The sequence below is a fragment of the Plecotus auritus genome, assembly GCF_963455305.1.
Source record: "Plecotus auritus genome assembly, chromosome: 3".
Lineage (NCBI taxonomy): Eukaryota > Metazoa > Chordata > Mammalia > Chiroptera > Vespertilionidae > Plecotus > Plecotus auritus.
In genome coordinates, this window is record NC_137772.1 from 177,108,723 (window position 1) to 177,128,852 (window position 20,130).

General features: G+C 42.0%; 1 protein-coding gene and 1 pseudogene across 5 annotated transcripts in view; one reads left to right on the forward strand and one right to left on the reverse strand.

Moving 5' to 3' along the window:
• SPATS2 (spermatogenesis associated serine rich 2) overlaps positions 1–20,130 on the reverse strand; it is a 112,434-nt gene that overhangs the window by 46,267 nt on the left and 46,037 nt on the right. For all 4 annotated transcript variants that reach the window (XM_080662832.1, XM_080662831.1, XM_080662833.1 and 1 more), the window contains one exon: positions 393–472. In XM_080662832.1, the coding sequence (XP_080518958.1) occupies positions 393–472 (80 nt within the window). The remainder of the gene's footprint in view (positions 1–392; positions 473–20,130) is intronic.
• LOC308243326 (keratin, type I cytoskeletal 18-like) lies at positions 14,505–19,910 on the forward strand (annotated as a pseudogene). The gene is made up of 2 exons: positions 14,505–14,541; positions 18,526–19,910. The product of its transcript is annotated as a keratin, type I cytoskeletal 18-like (transcript).

Genomic DNA, 20,130 nt, shown 5'->3' on the forward strand with positions numbered 1-20,130 from the left:
GTATAATTTTGATTCATTCACACTGGACGACTATTGCTATGTTGGCTGTTGTCATTTTTTTTACTTGATAATCTAAGGAAAAAGAGGTCAGTGTCCCTAACTAAATAGTCAGGTACTGCATGTTTTAAAAATTCTTGCAGCACACTGGTTGAAAATTGCTGATCTGCCCAGCCAGCGGCTCAGTGGTTGAGCGTTGATCTATAAACCAGGAGGTAGTGGTTCGAATCTGGTCAGGGCATGTGCCCAGGTTGTGGGCTCTGCAGGAGGAGGCCAATCAATGATTTTCTATCATTGATGTTTCTCTCTCTCTCTCCCTCTCTCTCCCTTCCTGAAATCAATAAAAATATTTTTTTAAAGAAAATTGCTCATCTACATACAGTAACTAATCATACCTTCTCTTTCATGTTTTCAAAAGTTCCTCCCTGGGCCAGTACAGTATTGGACTGCAAATCAAAAATGAACCCTGATGAATCTGAAAGAACGAGAAAGAAAAATATATTCAACAATATCTAAAACTGACATGTGATCATCTCCCAAATAGAAGGGCCTCAAACAGTTAACAACTTATGTACTTTGCAAACTCTATTATATAGATAACTGATAACTACATTTGAATTAAAATTATAGAAATAAAGTTTTATTTTAATAGAAACTGTAACAACTTAAGAAAAACACTAAATACATCAACTATATTAAACTGTCCAGTAATCCTTGTTATCTTTGTTAACTATCTTAATTTAAAAGGCCCTCTATAAATGTTGCAAGTCAATGGCTCCCCAAGGTAAAATTGAACACTAACAAATCTAAAAATGTGAATGAGGATGAGAGCTCCTGTGGCATTAACAATAACAATAACAGTAACAACACATGAAAGTAATTTCAATTTTCTAGAGTGCACCACACACATCATGTTTTTAGACTATGAACTCCATGAATACATTCCTCAATCTAATGCTTGACGAAGCAATGTACTTCAGTTTACATTACCAGTACAACTCGGGAAAACTTAAGTTTAATGTGATTTATTACAGAAAAGAGTTTGGCTTCCCTGTACTTATAAAGAAAGGCTATCTGCAAATTTAATCCATTTCTTTACCTGAGACTATGTAATCAATAAATTACCTCCACTTTAAGCACTTAACAACTTTATTTTAATCTAATGAGATGCAATCCAGGAAATGGTTAGACTGTTTCTCAGATTATGATGTATATACTTATCTGGGGCATTTTAGCTTAAAATGTAGATTCTGATTTAGTAGTCTAGCTTGTGGCCTAAGATTTTTACTCCCTGGTGGTATCAACATTGTTGATCCAAGCACCATACTTGGGAGTAGTTTGGGGTTTAGAATTTCAACAAAGCAAGGAAAAGGGAAAGTTTTGAAAAAAAGGGGTTGCTATGGTCTGAATGTTTGTGCGCCCCCCTCCCCCATTCATATGTAAAAATTCTAAAGTGATGGTATTAGCAATTGGGGCCTCTGCAAGGTAAATAAATTGTGAGTGGAGCCCTCATGAATAGGATTAGTGCTCTTATAAAGCTGACTGCACGGAGCTCCCTAGCCCCTGCCACCATGTTAAGACTCAAGGAGAAGTCTGCCACTGGAAAGAGGGCCCTCGCCCAACCATTTGACACTCTGATCTCAGACTTCCAGCCTTTAGAACTGTGAGAAATTAATTTATGGTGTTTATAAGCCATCCATTTTGTTATAGTAACCTGAAGGGACAGGGGTTTTAAAAAATACAGCAATATTCTAGTACATTTTCCAAATTATTTTTCTATTATAACAGATGTATTTCAATTAAAGCCTCTTTTACAGCTCAGTCTTTGTCCTGTGTTTTCAAATACCTCCTGGTTGCTATGGAAGATTGATAAGTTAAAATGATAACACATTTTGGTAATAAAAATGGAAAAGAGGATATGAATACAACGTATGTCATTCCAAGAGAAACTATGCTTGCCAATTACTAATGAACCATGAATTCATTTACAGTTAAGCTCTCTGTAATACTGGCAGTTTTGAGACTGCTAAAAATAAAAAAATCAGACTGCACTTACACAAACTCAGTACTTAAGCCTGAGTTTTCCAGATGACTACATAATATGATTAATTCCCAATTATCTATAATAATAAAAGTGTAATGCTAATTAGACCAGGCAGCTGAACGACCTTCCAGATGTCATTCCAGACGAAGTCGTGGCAGCAGGGGCCAAGGCAGAGGCAGTTAGGGGCGATCAGGCAGGCAGGCATGCAGAGGGATTAGGGCAATCAGGCAGGCAGGCAAGCAGTTAGGGGCGATCAGGCAGGCAGGCGAGCTGTTAGGGGCAATCAGGCAGGCAGGCAGAGGGGTTAGGGTGATCAGGCAGGCAAGAAGTTGGGGCGATCAGGCAGACAGGCAGAGTGGTTAGGGGAGATCAGGCAGGCAGGCAGAGTGGTTAGGGGCAATCAGGCAGGCAGAGTGGTTAGGGGACATCAGAAAGGCAGGCAGAGTGGTTAGGGGCAATCAGGCAGGCAGAGTGGTTAGGGGAGATCAGGCAGGCAGGCGAGAAGTTGGGGCGATCAGGCAGGCAGGCAGAGTGGTTAGGGGAGATCAGGCAGGCAGGCAGAGTGGTTAGGGGACATCAGGAAGGCAGGCAGAGTGGTTAGGGGCGATCAGGCAGGCAGAGTGGTTAGGGGAGATCAGGCAGGCTGGCAGAGTGGTTAGGGGCGATCAGGCAGGCAGGCAAGTGGTTAGGGGTGATCAAGCAGGCAGGCAGGCAAGCAGTTAGGATCCAGTGGTCACAGATTGTGAGAGGATGCAGGCTGGGCTGAAGGACCCCCACCACCCCCATGCACGAATTTTGTGCACCAGGCCTCTAGTCTTTAATAATTGAAGAAACACAGTACATATGATGAAAATCCTATATAGCCAAAATACTATCCAGCAATCTTCTCAGAATTGCTGTAGGTCAGCCAAATGACATATTAATAAGCAGTGAGATGATACCTTGGAATTCAATTATCTTATTAGAGAATCAAACCACCAATCTTTTTTAGGGAAAAGAGGAGACACAAAGTAAAGCAACATTTCAGTGTCTATCTTAAAATGAACTATTAGTATTACTAGCTTCGTATACATCATCTAACACTTTATCTTTTTCTTTAGATGAAACACAGTGCAAGGAAAACAAGAGTAGTTCTTCAAACACTTTCCGTTATTATCCCCTCAAAATTAGCACAGTATTATTAGGGTTTATCTGGCATACCAATTAGGGTAATGGTTAAAAATACATAGGGCAGCTATTTCAGTCAGGATCCCAGCATGAAACAAATGGCACACTCAAATCAGGAAAACTGAGGAGAGTTGTTAAAAGACTATTTTAGAAGGTGTTAGTAGGGAGTAGGGAAACCACAAGATGTAGTACAGTTATCCCTTGGCTAATAACAGCAATGTGCATTGCTATCCTGAGGTTTTGAAGAGGCATAAGGAGACAGCAATTACTGGAACCCAGAGACAGAGGGCTTTTTCATCTTTGTTTCATCTGATGTGGTAAGGGCCATAGGACAGTAGCTATAACCTTTGGTCAAAGGTCACAGTAAGCCCACAGTGACCCCTCAGGGAAAGATTGGGGAAATAAATATCCCTACCTCACTCTTCTCCTTGCCTCAATGTTACCCAATAGCTAAATCCAACCAGAAGCCAGAGGGCAAGAGAGCCATTAAGGGAGTATTTATCTTTTCAATCATGAGTTCACCAAAAAGGGAAAACAATAGTTCAACAACTTAACTTGTCTATTCATCAGCTATATTGCCTCTTAAACCAACAAATCAAGTACATTCATATCTTGTATCCAAGAACTAGAGCTTAAGTGCCTTTCAGCATTACAGAGAAAAGTTATTTTTAATTCCCTTCAAAAATATTTAATGATTTAACAATTCTCTTATTTTTACATTAAAGAAAGCCCAAGATTTATTTAACTTCATTGGTAGGAAAAAAGGATCTCATCCTATGACTGAAGAGCATGCATACTCTATCAGAAATAAATTTTAAAGTAAAAAAAAAAAATGCAAATACTATTATCAGGCAAGATTCATAAAGGATATGAGAAACCCTTGAGATTGAGTTTTCTTTTTATCATTTATTTCCTTCTATTAGGAACATTTTGGAAAAAGTATGTCTTTACAGTATCATTGACATATCTGTAAATACTGCAGGCTTTGTTATTATTGTTTTTGCTGGATTAAGAAATAAGGCAAAAGTTATTTTAGGCATTGAGAATGACACAGAAATGTCTGAGTCTGATTATACCATATAGCAAACTAACCATGAACAAGTTTTTTAATTTAAGTATAATTAACATTTATATTAACACTAGAGGCCGAATGAACGAAATTTGTGCGTGGGTAGGGTCACTAGTCCTGGCCGGCGACCAGGGCCGATCTGTGGGTGACTGGTGGGATGATCAGGCCCCCCCCCCCTCCCGCTGGCACCGACTTGGCTGGCCTGGCGCCACCCGCTTTGGTGGGGTGATCGGGGGTGGCATCGGCCCGCTCGCCAGCGGCCCCACCCCAATTGCCCCGCTGCCACCGCCAGCCGCCTCCCTCTGCAGGGCAACCGGCGGAGTGATTGGGGGGCCCTTGCTGGCACCCACTTTGGCTGGCCTGGGGCCTCAGGGCTGCGGGCAGCTCCTGCATTAAGCATCTGCCCCTGGTGATCAGTGTGCGTCATAGCGACCGGTCGTTCCATCGGTCATTCCACGTTCGTCTATTTGCATATTAGGCTTTTCTTATATAGGACTAGAGTCCTGGTGCACGAAAATTCATGCACTCAGGGGTGGGGGGTCCCTCAGCCCAGCCTGCAATCCAGGACCCCTAGGCCTGGCCTGAGATCGGGGCCTATCGAGGCTTTCCTTACCCAGGCTGCAGGCAGCTGGCCCCAGCCCTGCCACTGCCACTGCTTGCCATCTGTGCAGCGCTGCCCCCTATTCCCTGCCACCAGTGGCCTCCCTCTGCAGGCAACAGGCTGGGGTGCAATGGCTTGGCTGGCCTGGGCCTCCCTCTTTCTTTGCTGGGGGGCGGGGCCAGCCCTGCAAGGGGCCATCTGCCTACCTGATCGCTCCTAACCACTCGCCTGTGTACCTGATCACACCTAACCACTGGTCTGCCTACCTGATCACCTCTAACCACTCTGCCTGCCTGCCTGATTGCCCCTAACTGCTTGCTTGGGGGCAGGGCTAGCCCGGTGAGGGGCCGTCTGCCTACCAGATCTCCCCTAACTGTTTGCCTGCCTACTTGATCACTCCTAACCACTGGCCTGCCTACCTGATCTTCCCTAACCACTTTCCTGCCTACCTGATCACCCCAACCACTCTGCCAGCCAATCTGACTGCCCCTATCTGCTTGCTTGGGGGCGGAGCAGGGGCCGTCTGCCTACCTGATCACCCCTAACTGCTGGTCTGCCTACCTGATCACCCTTAACCCCTTTGCCTGCCTGCGTGATTTCCCCTTACTGCTTGCTTGGGGGCAAGGCCAGCACTGACTTCTGGTTGGTCGGCCTCCGGTCGTTACTGGTCATTACGACCCAGGGTTTTTATATATTAGGATTAGTTTCAGGACTACAACATAATGATTTGATATTTGTATATACTGTGAAATGATCACCACAATAAGTCTAGTTAACATCATTCACCATACATGATTACAAAACTACTCTTTTAGCGACTTTCAAATATGAAATACAATATAATTAACTCAGTCACCATGCTGCATATGATAGCTCAGGACTTATTTTATAACTGGAAGTTTGTACCTTTTGACCTTCTTTACCCATTTCACACACCCCCTATGTCCCACACCCGTCTCTGGTAACCAGCAATCTATATTCTCTGTTATCTATGAGCTAGGTTTACTTTTGTTTTGATTTTCTTTTTTAAGATTCCACATTTGATATTTGTCTTTCTGATTTATTTCACTTAGCATAATGCCTTCAAGGTCCATCCATGTTGTCACAAATAGCAAGATTTCCTTTTTTCATAACTGAATAATAATAATAATAATAATCATATACATAGCACATTCTTTATCCATTCATCCATCAATAAACACTTAGGTTGTTTTCACATCTTAACTATTGTAAATAATGTTGCATTGAACATGGGGTTCATCTATCTTTTTGAGTTAGTGTTTTTGTTTTCTTCAGATAAATACCCAGAAGTAGAATTGCTGGATCATATAGTAGTTCAATTTTTAATTTTTCTAGGAAACTCCACACTATTTTCCATAGTGGCTGCACCAATTTACATTCCAACACAAGGTTCCCTTTTTTCTGCAATCTGGACAATACTTGTTATTTCTTACCTTTATTTTATTTATATTTTTATTGATTTCAGAGAGAAAGGGAGAGGGAGAAATAGAAACATCAATGATGAGAATCATTGATCAGCTGCTTCCTGCACGTCCCCTAGTGGGGATCGAGCCTGCAACCGGGCATGTGCCCTTGACTGGAATCGAACCCAGGACCCTTCAGTCCGCAGGCTGACACTCTATCCACTGAGCCAAACCAGCTAGGACTCTTGTCTTTTTTATAACAGTCATTCTAACAGGTGTGAAAATTGTGGTTTTGATTTGCATTTATCTGATGATTAGTGATGTTAGCACCTTTTCATGTACCTGCTGGCCATCTATATGTCTTCTTTGGAACTGAACAAGTATCCTAACAAGTTCTGAATCATAGTAACTCACCAAATATACTGGCTCTCAAGTTGCCATTATTTTAACAGTACCTTGGTATATTATCTTTCTTCTAAGGATCACAAATTCTTTTTAAAAAATATAATTTTATTTATTTCAGAGAGTAAGGGAGAGGAGACAGAGACAGAAACATCAGTGATGAGAATCACTGATCAGCAGCCTCCCACACACCCCACATTGGGGATAGAGCCCACAACCCAGGCATGTGCCTTGACAAGAAATTGAACTGTGACCTCCTGGTTCATAGGTCGATGCTCAATCACTGAGCCACACCAGCTGAGGTCTCAGATTCTTGTTATTACTCACTGATATTCCTTACATATACATAAAACAAATTGGGTAACAAAATTAATCACATTTTACCATGGCCAAAGAGAGGCCACAGAGGTAAGATCAAATTAAATGCAGGTAGAGCTGGATCAAAGATGGCGGCGTAGGTAAACACCTAAACTGCTGCCTCGCACAACAATTTCAAAACTACAACTAAAAGACAAAACGTCTATCACCCAGAACCACGGGAAAGCTGGCTGAGTGGAAGTTCTACAACTAGAAGGAAAGAGAAAAGAGCACTGAGACATGCACAAGCGCTGAAAAGCTGAGGTACGGAGGCATGCAAATCGGGCTGGCGGCAGGTGTTGCTTTTTTCAACCCGAAGGGAGACAAGCCCTCGATTACTCTGAAATACAGTTTCTGGGGAGACACGGGGGACCCAAACTACTACAGGGAGAAGCTGGACTGTCTGCCATCAGGTCGGAAAGTGAGGGAGGCTTGCTTGCAGAGCTGCGCGCAGGAATAATTGTTTATAGCGCTGGGGCACAGGATGCGGGGGCGCGGGATGCGGGGGCGCGGTCGGAGATGCAGAGCTGGCTAACTGGCAGCCATCGCTGTTTGCCACGCCCTAGCCTAGTGACGCCCTGAGAGCCCGCCCCGCACAACCTACAAACCCACCCAAGCTCCAAGCAGCGGCTTTAGCATATGAATGGCCTGCCCTATCGCAGCTTAACCTAGCAAACTTGCAGCCCAGGTCAGACAGCTCCAAAACCTCCAAACCCCAAGCAAAGAGGAGAAAACTGTAGTTCTCGCTTTAGCTCCTGCTGGGTGGCCTCAGACAGTAGCTGACATGCACCCCATTGGAGATCCAGAAGCCAGTGTACCTAGTGGTCAGTGTGAGACACCAGATTTCAACTCCTCACATCCGTAAGTGACACATTCAAGAGGCAGACTCAGTGAGCACCAAAGCCCCACTGAAACAAGTCCTGTACCATAAGCGTGTCTCTAGCGCAGCAGTTCTTCCATTATAGACACAGCGGGTCCTCACAGCCAATTGGCCTGGAGGTCAATTCCTCCCAGTGTACCAACAGCAATCAAGGCTTAACTACACCAAGACTTTGCACTCAGCCCACAAAGGGGTGTACCAAGAGCGTCCACCTCAGGTGATTGGGGAGGCTGACTACTGGCCCCTATAGGTAACCTACCACACAAAGCCACTCCATCAACACAGGGAAGCAGCCAAAATGCGGAGACAAAGAAACATGTCATGAATGAAAGAAATGGAGGAAAGCAAACTACTGGACGACATATAGTTCAGAACCACATTTATAAGGTTACTCAAGAATCTTCTAAAAACCTCTGAGGAATTTAGTGAGACCTTTAAGGATCTTAATGAGAATGCCAAAAAAATGGAAAAGGACCAGTCAGAAATTAAGCATACACTGTCTGAAATAAAGAATATACAGAAACTCAACTGTAGATCAACGTACCCCAAGAACCAAACCAAAGATTTGAAACATGAGGAAACAAAAAACACCCAACCAGAAAAACAAAAAGAAAAAAGAATCCAAAAATATGAAGATAGTGTAAGGAGCCTCTGGGACAACTTTAAGCGTACCAACATCTGAATTTTTGGGGTGCCAGAAGAGAGAGAGCAAAATATTAAAAACCTATTAGAAGAAATAATGACAGAAAACTTTCCCTACCTGGTGAAAGAAATAGACTTACAAGTTCAGGAAGTGCACAGAACCCCGTACAAGAGGAATCCAAAGAGGACCACACCAAGACACATCATAATTAAAATGCCAAGGGCAAAAGACAAAGAGAGAATCTTGAAAGCAGCAAGAGAAAAACGGTTAGTTACCTACAAGGGAGTACCCATACGACTGTCAGCTGATTTCTCAACAGAAACTATGCAGGCCAGAAGGGAGTGGCAAGAAATATTCAAAGTGATGAACAGCAAGAACCTACAACCAAGATTACTCTACCCAGCAAAGCTATCATTCAGAGTTGAAGGTCAGATAAAGAGCTTCACAGACAAGAAAAAGCTAAAGGTGTTCATCACCACCAAACCAGGATTACATGAAATGCTGAAGGGTATTGTTTAAGAAGAGGAAGAAGAAGAAAAATGTAAAGATAAAAATTATGAACAACAAAATGACATCAAATACATACCTACCAACAAGTGAATCTAAAAATCAAGTGAATAAAAAATCTGAAGAACTGAATGGATGGTGAATATAATAGAATCAGGGACATAGAAAGGGAGTGGACTGACAATTCTCAGGAGGAAGGGGGTGTGAGGGGTGCGGGAAGAGATTGGACAAAAATCTTACACCTATGGATGAAGACAGTGGCGGGGGGTAAGGGCATGGGGTGGGGTGAGATGGGGTGGGGAATCAGGTGGAGGGGAGCTATGGGGGAAAAAAAAGAGGAACACCTGTAATAATCTGAACAATAAAGATTTATTAAAAAAAAAAAAACAACAAATTAAATGCAGGTAAGCTCTGAGGTGAGGAAGCCTATCCAAACAGATAATCTAACAAGTGTGATGATCACTTGTCTTATTATCTCAAACTGTATACACTTGCTCTTAAAAATTAAAAAATCAAGTCAAGAGCAGAGGTTATTTAAGTGCCAAATCTTGCAGAAGTGTTATTTCATGAACAATTAAACAATCTGAAGTTTTCCTTTAGAGTGAACAGACAATACTCAACCACCAGTGTCTTCAAATAGCTTTTGCTCAAGCCAATTTTGAGAATAATCCACATATAAGTCACCAATAAAAGAACAAATGTAGTTTAGTTTCATCATGTGCACTAGTAGCAAATGCAGTGAGGGGGGTTATATTGAACAAATGTGACTGCAAGGAAGTTATTGTCACAGACACTACTAGCTAAAGCCTAGAGTGGATTTACAACTTCAAAACTAAATATGCCACCAAGTTCAGTTTCCTAGGTAGCAGTAATACTATCTTCCGCCAATTTACCACCTAAGTATGGAAGAATTATGACTATTTGGATAATAAACAAAATATTTACATATTTTTAAAAGGGGAGAGAATGTATAAATAATGAGGAATCAGGCTCGGAAGAGAAGCAAATCAGAGATGAAAAATTTTCAAAGACAACTATGTCAAAGTGCCATTTTGTAAGACTTCTAGTCTATTGTAATTTTACTATATTACTGTTGTGGCCTTCTGAAATGCTAATATTGTCCCTTCGATAGCTCAGCTGGTAGAGCGGAGGACTGTAGTTGATTTCTGAAATGCTAATGCTTTTTAATATTTAGTTATAAAGAAACCTCCATCTTGGCTGCCTTGGCTAAACATACAAATCCTCTCAGTAGTCTCATCAACTTGTCTTTCCAGACATCTCAGATGACCACTGTGGCTTATATGTTCAGAAAAATCCACACTTAAATGATCAATCTGCTAAGTGGATCTTGAATGATGAAAGCAGCCTTTTATCTTTCTGTTATCTCTGCTTTTATGTGTCATATAGCATTAACAGCTGATTAATTTTTTTCTTTGTTCCTTTGAGTGCTTCCTCAAATACATTCTAGGATGTTAGGCCTCTTCTTTTAAGACAACACACTTACACTGGGGAATTTCCAAACTTCTAGAATGAGTTCTGATTTTTCCAAGTAGAACCTGATGAAAAATCAGGGTTTTTATTAAAGCTACAGACAAGCAATTAAATCCTACCTTACTCACACCAATAGATTTTTCCAGGTTTCTAGCATGGGCAACAGAATAAGCTTTTCTTTTTAAGTTCCAAGTATTCTTGAGGGTCTCTCATTGTTTAAAAAGTTTGCTGTTCCAATAATAATTCTGTCAATTCTTCCATGATTGGATAGGGAACTCAGTCTACCTTTCAAAAACATTCTTAGTAATATATTCTAGAGCAGTGGTTCCCAACGTAGGGCACATTTTTAAGGGGGGCAATTTGAGAATGAGTTATTAAGTGAATTTTTTGCATTTCTTATGATTCTAGGGGCCTCACATACAGTATATAAATATATATTGTGACAAATTTATGCAAAATTTCTCTATTGTTTTAAAACTTTGCTATTTTTTCATATCACTTCATATTATTATATTTTTTAACAATTTCTTAGTGATTTCTTCCTCAGTACTTCAACTGTCCTTTCCTTCTTTTATTTTTCTTTCATGGATGCCATGTTCTCTGGAAGCTTGTTCAGACAAAGATAATGGCCTTTTAGGCTTTCTCCACATGAATAAAAGTTGACTTTTTGAATAATAAGAATTATATGTCACGAGGGTGGGGGGGCATCAGGATTTTAGAGATGCTCAGGTGGGGCATGGACAAAAAAAGTTGGGAACCACTGCTCTAGAGAATAGCTGTGAGGCAATAATATTGATTTTGATGCCCAACCTCTTCTGTCTCCATGTCATTTCTCATTAGTCTGGAATTAGTTATCCCACATATGAAATAAAATAAATGGTTAAAATAATTCTTTCCTACTCTTTATTATCCTTCAAATTCTACCAGCTGTTCAAGGAAAGAAACTCAATTTCATATGTCAAGAAAATTAAAGCATCTAAGAACTGTAATTTTATTTAAAAAAAAACACAACTCAAATTTTGCATTACCAACATTAGTACATATTCTCTGCTGTTTTAGATCATCTTTGAGCTAGCTTCATTTAAAAAACTTTGTAAAAAAACTTTGCATGTAGTCCCAAGGATTACATGAATTCAAAGTTACTTTGAAAATTATGAAGCCACATGATTATTTTGCTATCTATTTACAGCCAACATTCAGGCTTTTTTTAACTTTTTTTTATTAAATATATTTTACTGATTTTTTTACAGAGAGGAAGGGAGAGGGATAGAGAGCTAGAAACATCGATGAGAGAGAAACATCGATCAGCTGCCTCCTGCACACCTCCCACTGGGGATGTGCCCGCAACCAAGGTACATGCCCCCGACCGGAATCGAACCCGGGACTCTTCAGTCCGCAGGCCGACACTCTATCCACTGAGCCAAACCGGTTTCAGCCAACATTCAGGCTTTTTTAAGGAAAGGGGCACTAAAATAGAATAAAAATTAAAATATTTAGTTAAGTCTTTATTTATTTCCAAGTAATGGAAGGACTGATTTGAGTTTTACCTTTCTACTTGTTAATCTCTCCTTTTCTTTAGGGAAAGGTAAAAATAAATTATGATATGGCTAAAAGATGGACAGCCAATAAAAATAGGAGGGAGAAAGAAATCAAGAAACATGAATGATCTAAAAGCCAGATAATCAGTCTGCAAATAAATCACATCTTATAAAATGCCTCTGTGTGAGATGGTCAATTAAGTCTGAAGAAAAACATACTTTCAGTTACTAAGGGCCTATTTCAGTCTCTCTCACAAGTCAAACCCTCATTTTAAAATTTCACTTGCATTTCTCTATTTAATGGGATCTTCTATTTTATGAGATTGTTATTCTTGGATGTTATTGCAACTTATTGGCATACTTCTGGGCTTAGATGGATTAGGTGAATTGAACACACATTTTTTTTAAAAATTATTTCCTACTCTTCACTGTCCTTCATATTCTCAAGAATTCTACCACCTATTCCAGAAAACTCAATTCCCTAAGTCAAAAAAAATTAAAATATTTAAGAATTGTAATATTTAAAAGTCAAACAGCCCTAGATGGTTTGGCTCAATGGTGAGAGCGTTGGCCCATGGACTGAAGGGTCCTGGGTTCGATTTCAGTTAAGGGTACGCGTACCTCAGTTGCAGATTCAATCCGAGTGCGGGAGGTAGCCAATCAATGTGTCTCTCTTACACTGATGCTTCTCTCTTTCTATCTCTCCCCCCACTTCCACTCTCTCTGAAAATCAATGGAAAAAATATCCTCGAGTGAGGATTACTACCACCACCCCCAAAAAAAGTTAAAAAAAAAAAAAAAAGTCAAACAAATCTTCAATTACTAAGATTAGTACAGACTAATGGTAGAATTTTTGAGAATCTGAAGGAGAGTGAGTGAGGAAATCATCTTTTTAAAACTGTATGATAGATGTGAGATATTTTCTTATCATTGTAAAAGACTTTGCTCTGGATGTTCCTTCTAGCCCTGTCAAATAATCAATGTTGTCCCTCTCACCCCATCCTATCCCCTTGCTTCAAAGTACAGAAATGCAGTGCGCGCAGTATTAAATATATAAGGTCTTAATCCACATGGGTTTGATTACAGAAATTAATAAAGTATTCTCTAAATAATGAGGGGGGAGTACAGAAATGAACAAGTCAATTCTAAAAATCACATGCTTCTGTCTCCATCAAAAACATCCTTTTCATAAAACCACAGCACTGCAAAATCTTACTCTTCATTCATTAACATCATGCAAATAAGAATTAAATCTATTAGCTTCTTCTTTCTTAAATTGACTTATGGATCAATAATCTATTTTAATTATAAATATTTCTATTTCCAAATAGTTGTTATAATTATCACAAGGTGAACCCTAGCTTTTTTTTTTCTTTTTTAAGAATATATTTTTCTTACCACATGATCTCACTCATTTGGGGATAATGAAAAACATTATAAACTGATGAACAAAAAGATAGATACAGAGGCAGTAAAGCATCAAACAGACTGTCAAATTACAGCAGTAAGGTTAGGGAGAGGTGGGGGAAATAAGAGATCAACTGAAGGACTTATATGCATGTATATAAGAGTAACCAACGGATGCAAAACATTGGGGGGTGAGGCATGTATGGGAGTGGGGTGGGGGTGGGGCAATGGTAAGATATGTACACATATAATACCTTAATAAAAAATAAATAAAAAAATAAAAAAATTAAATTAAATTAAAAAAGAATATATTTTTCTTGATTTCAGAGAAGAAGGAAGAGGGAGAGAGAAATAGAAACATCAATGATGAGAGAGAATCATTGACTGGCTGCCTGACCCACACTGGGGATAGAGCCCGCAACCCAGGTATGTGCCCTGACCAGGACTTGAACCGTGACCTCCTGGTTCACAGGTCGATGCTCAACAACTGAGCCACACCAGCCAGGCGAATCCTAGCTTTTTTTTTTTTTTTTTTTTTTAAATATATTTTATTGATATTTTACAGAGAGGAAGGGAGAGGGATAGAGAGCTAGAAACATCGATCAGCTGCCTCCTGCACACCTCCCACTGGGGATGTGCCCGCAACCAAGGTACATGCCCTTGACCGGAATCGAACCCGGGACCTCTCAGTCCGCAGGCCGATGCTCTATCCACTGAGCCAAACCGGTCTCGGCGAACCCTAGCTTTTAAGTGTTATACTTGTGAAGGTAGGAAACTCGCTACACTTAAATAACACACTTATTTAAGCCCGTTCTGTTCTAAGGAAATATCTTCTCTAAACAATTTTATTGTGAAATATAACATTTACAGTGCATACACACATAAAGTATCTCAGCTTGATAATTTAGCACGAAATAAACACCCAAATACTACTAATCAGGCTAAGAAAACATTTCTAGTACCCTAGAAGTCTCCTCATGTACCCCCCGTCCTTTAGCTCCCCATTCACCAAAGGTAACTAAACTTCCTTTCTTTATAGTTGCTACCAACTAAAAACACATAGCTAAGTATTATGGTATAGCTTTGCTTTTGTCTAAAAAGGACTAACTCCACATATATTTAATTTTGATGCATGGCTTGTTTTGTTCAACATTGTGTTTGTAAAATTCATGCATGTTCTTATAAGTAAATAATTTGTTCCTTTTTCTTGCTTAATAATATTTCATTGTATGATTATGCCATTGTTTATTCTGATAGTGGAAAACTGGGTTGCTTCTAGTTTCTGGCCAATACAAATAATGCTGTTTTGAATACTCTTGTACAATTTCCTCACATACTTGGGAATGCCTTTCTACCGAATATACCCAGAAATACAACCTAGTCATAGGGTATGTATATCTTCAACTTTAGTACATAATGTCAAACAATTTTTCAAAATACCAATTTAAACTTCCACTAGCAGTTTTTTAAGTTTCTATTGCTCCACATACTCACTCTCTTGGTATTATTAATCTTTTTTTTTTTTTTTAATTCTCACCCGAAGACATGTTCATTGATGTTTTAGAAAGGGGGGAAGAGGGAGGGGGGGAAAGGAGAGAGAGGGGGAGAGAGAGAGAATTGATGTGAGAGAGAAATATCAATCGGTTGCTTCTCACATTGTCCTGATTGACAGGGCCAGGGATAGAGCCCACACATAGGTATGCATGAGACTGGGAATGAAACCTGCGACCTTTTGGTGCACCAGACTACACTCCAAACAACTGAACCACATCCCATTATTATTCCAATTTGCATTTCACTCATTTCTAAAGAGACTGAGTGCCTCCCTGGCTGGTGTTGCTCAGTGATTAAAATGTTGACCCTTATACCCAAAGGGTCATGGGCTCAATTCCTAATCAAGGGCATGTACCTAGCTTGCAGATTTGATCCCCGGGCCCAATAGGGGGCACATGTAGGAGGCAACCAGTTGATGTGTCTCTCTCACATCCATGTTTTTCTCTCTCCCCCGACCCCTTCCACTCTAAAAATCAATGGAAAAAATATCCTGAGGTGAGGATTAACAACAACAAAAAATACTGAGTGCCTTTACATGATATTAGGCATTTTGATATTCTTTTTTCCTCGCATGCCTACTATTGCCCAGAGTTAGAAGGCAGAATTATCTTTTTCTTACTGGTCTATAGTAGTTCCCTGTTCTTTAAATATGATGCAAATTTCTTCTCCCATTCTCTTAACTGTGCCTTTTGATGAACAGAAGTTCTTAATTTTGGAGAAACCAAGATGGCGGCATAGGTAAACACCTAAACTGCTGCCTCGCACAACAATTTCAAAACTACAACTAAAAGACAGAACGGACACCATCCAGAACCACAGGAAAGCTGGCTGAGTGAAAATTCTACAACTAGAAGGAAAGAGAAAAGCTCACAGAGAATTGGAGGTACGGCAAAGGGGCTTTGTGCACGCAGAGAGGAAGGGCAGCTGAGAGCCTGGCTGACTTTCTCTGGCGGAAGGGGGAAGGAAGCCTCCGACCGCACTGAACCCCAGTTCTGACTGCACTGAACCCCAGTTCCGGGCGAACCCCTGGGGACCCACGCTCTTACGGGGGGAGTCTGGACTCTCGGGCAGAGGCTCGAGCTGGGAAAGGCAGAAGTCTGAAGGCGCACGCGGGCCAGTGCGCACAAAGGCTGCGGAGGTTGCCACAGGCTTTCCCTAGTGGAAGGGAGTCAGAGGATCCTGACTGCACTGAGCCCCAGTTCTGACTGCAGTGAACCCCAGTTCCAGGCGAGCCCCTGAGGACCCACGCTCTTGTGGGGGGAGTCTGGACTCTCGGGCGGAGACTCGGGAGCCGGGGAAGGCGGAGGACTGAAAGCACGCGCGCGTGCCAGTGCGCACAAAGGCTGCGGAGGTTGCCACAGGCTTTCCCTAGTGGAAGGGAGTCAGAGGCTCCTGATGGCACTGAGCCCCAGTTCTGACTGCAGTGAACCCCAGTTCCAGGCGAGCCCCTGGGGACCCACGCTCTTGTGGGGGGAGTCTGGACTCTCAGGCGGAGACTCGAGCTGGGGAAGGCGGAGGACTGAAAGCGCACATGCGCGCAAGGGCAAGGCTGACAGGAAGCCAAAACTGAGACTCCACCCCATCCAAGCTGAGCACAGAGGCTATTGCAATTCGGCAAGTCTAATCCTATAAGGCTGTCTCCAGCACCGAACTTCTCCCAGCATAGACACAGCTGATCCTTACAGCCAACTGGCCCGGAGGTCAATTCTTCCCAGTGATACCAACAACAATAAAGACTTAATTACAACAAGGCTGTACACACAGTCCACAAAGGGGTGCACCAAGAGTGTCCACCTCAGGTTAACTGGGGAAGCAGACCCACTGGGCCATATTGGAAACCTAGCACAAATATCTACCTTACCAACTCAGGGAATCAGTGAAAATGCAGGGTCAAAGAATCAGATCACAAACGAAAGAAATGGAGGAAAACAAACGACTGGATATAGAATTCAAAACCACGGTTATAAGACTTTTTAAGAATATCCTAGAAAAGGCCGATAAATATAACAAGACCCTCGAAGATATGAAAAAGGACCAACTAGAAATTAAACATACACTGACTGAAATAAAAAATATTATACAGAGACCCAAAAACAGAATAGAGGAACACAAGAATCAAGTCAAAGAATTGAAATACAAAGAAGCAAAAAACACTCAACCGAAAAAGCAAAAAGCAAAAAAAAAAATCCAAAAAGTTGAAGATAATGTAAGAAGACTCTGGGACAACTTCAAGCGTACCAACATCAGAATTATGGGGGTGCCAGAAGAAGAGAGAGAGCAAGATACTGAAAACCTATTTGAAGAAATAATGACCGAAAACTTCCCCCACCTGGTGAAAGAAATAGACTTACAAGTCCAGGAAGCCCACAGAACCCCAAACAAAAGGAATCCAAAGAGGACCACACCAAGACACATCATAATTAAAATGCCAAGAGCAAAAGACAAAGAGAGAATATTAAAAGCAGCAAGAGAAAAACAGTTAATTACCTACAAGGGAGCACCCATACGACTGTCAGCTGACTTCTCAACAGAAACTATGCAGGCCAGACGGGAGTGGCAAGAAATTTTCAATGTGATGAATAGCAAGAACCTACAACCAAGATTACTCTACCCAGCAAAGCTATCATTCAGAATTGAAGGGCAGATAAAGAGCTTCACAGATAAGAAAAAGCTGAAGGAGTTCATCACCACCAAACCAGTATTATATGAAATGCTGAAAGGTATTCTTAAAGAAGAGGAAGAAGAAAAAAGTAAAGAGAAAAATTATGAACAACAAATACATATCTATCAACAAGCGAACCTAAAAATCAAGTGAATTAAAAACCTGAGGAACAGAATAATCTGGTGAATATAATAGAATCAGGGGCATAGAAAGGGAGTGGACTGATAATTCTCAGGGGGAAAGGGGTATGGGGGGTTCATGAAGAGAATGGACAAAAATCATACACCTATGGATGAGGACAGTGGGGGGGAGGTAAGGGCAGAAGGTGGGGTGGGAAATGGGTGGAGGGGAGCTATGGGGGGAAAAGGAGAAATAATTGTAATAATCTGAATAAAGATTTATTTAAAAAAAGAAGTTCTTAATTTTAATGTAATAATGCAGTGACATTCTTTTTCTTCCTGATTAGTGCTTTTTATATCTATTTAAAAAGTCCCTGAGCCATGGCCAGGTGGCTCAAGCATCATCCCATACTCCAAAAGGTTGCGCGTTCAATTCCCGGTTAGGGCACATACCTAGGTTGCAGGTTCAACCCACAGTCGAGGTGCATACAGGAGGCAACTGATGGACGTTTCTCTTCAATATCGATGTTTCTCTCTCTCTTAAAAAAAAAAAAAAAATCAGTAAAAACATATCCTCAGGTGAGGATTAAAAAAAAAGGCTTTCCCTGAGATGATGTCAGAAACTTGCTTCAAAATAATCCACTGGGGGGTGGCTTGAACCAGAGTCTCAGTTCTTGCCTTCCTCCCTGAACAACCTGAGCTTCAGCACCCACTCCAGCTTCTCCACAAACTACTGGACCCTGGACTCAGTGCAGTTGCCCAGTGACCAGGCCCGGACAACCAGCAGCACAGTCAGCATCCACCAGGTATGAAGGTGACAGGGGCTCCTGGATCTCTGTGTCCCACTCCACCAGTGTGTGGGACAGCTGAAGGTCTGGGGGCCTGGCTGCAGGGATGGCTGGGGGTCTATTGGGCATAGGGAGCACCCAGAGTGAGAAGACTATGCAATGCCTAAATGATGGCCTGGCCTCCTACCTGGAGAGGGTGAGAAGCCTGGAGGCTGATAATTGGAGACTGGAGATCAAATTCAGGAACACCTGGAGAAGAGACCCCAGGTCAGAAACTGGGGTCATTATTTCAAAGACCACTGAGGACCTGAGGGCTCAGATTTTTTTAAAGTTCTGTGGACAAAGCCCACATTGTTCTGCTGACTGATGATGCCTGTCCTGCTGCTGCTGACTTCAGAGTCAAGTATGAGACAGAGCTGGTCATGCGCTAGTCTATGGAGAGTGACATCAATGGGCTCGATAAGGTCATTGATGACATCAATATCACTCGGCTGCAGCTGGTGATAGAGAGCAAGGCTTTCAAGGAGGACCTGCTCTTCATGAAGAAGAAGCACGAGAAGGAAGTAAATGTTCTACCAAACCAGATTGCCAACTCTGTGTTGACCAGGAAGTTGGATGCCCCCAAATCTCAGGACCTCAGCAAGATCATGGCGGACATCTGGGCCCAGTATGACGAGCTGACTCTGAGGAAAGGAGGGGAGCTAGACAAGTACTGGTCCCAGCTAGACAATTACTGGTCACAGAGGGGAGCACCTCACAGACTGCTGAGATAGGAGCTCCTGAGATAACATTCATGGGGCTGAGATGTACAGTCCAGTCCTTGGAGATCAACTTGGACTCCATGAAAAATCTGAAGGCCAGCTTGGAGAACAGCCTGTGGGAGGTGGAGCTGCACTATGCCATGCAGATGGAGCAGCTCAATGGGATCCTGCTGCAGCTGGAGTCAAAGCTGGCCCAGACCTGGGCAGAGGGAAAGTGCCAGGCCCAAGAGTACAAGGCCCTGCTGAACATCAAGGTCAAGCTGGAAGCTGAGATCGCCACCTACCACTGCCTGCTGGAAGAAGGGAGGACTTCCATCTTGGTGATGGCCTGGACAATAGCAACTCCATGCAATCCATTCAAAAGACCACCAGCTGTATGACTGTGGACAGCAAAGTGGTATCTAAGGTCAATGACACCAAAGTTCTGGGGTACTCCTTGGCAGAGGGGTGGGAGGGTGGGGTGGGAAGAAGGCCAATAAAAAAGTTCAGAGATCCTTGAACATTAGAAATAATACTAGCCCTAGCCGGTTTGGCTCAGTTGGATAGAGCGTCGGCCTGAGGACCTAAGAGCCCTGTGTTTGATTCTAGTCAAAGGCACATACCTTGGTTGCAGGCTCTTCCCCAGCTTGGGCCCTGGTCAGGGCTCATGCAGGAGGCAACCAATCGATGTATTTCTCTCACATCAATGTTTCTCTCTGTCTTTCCCTTTCTCTTCAACT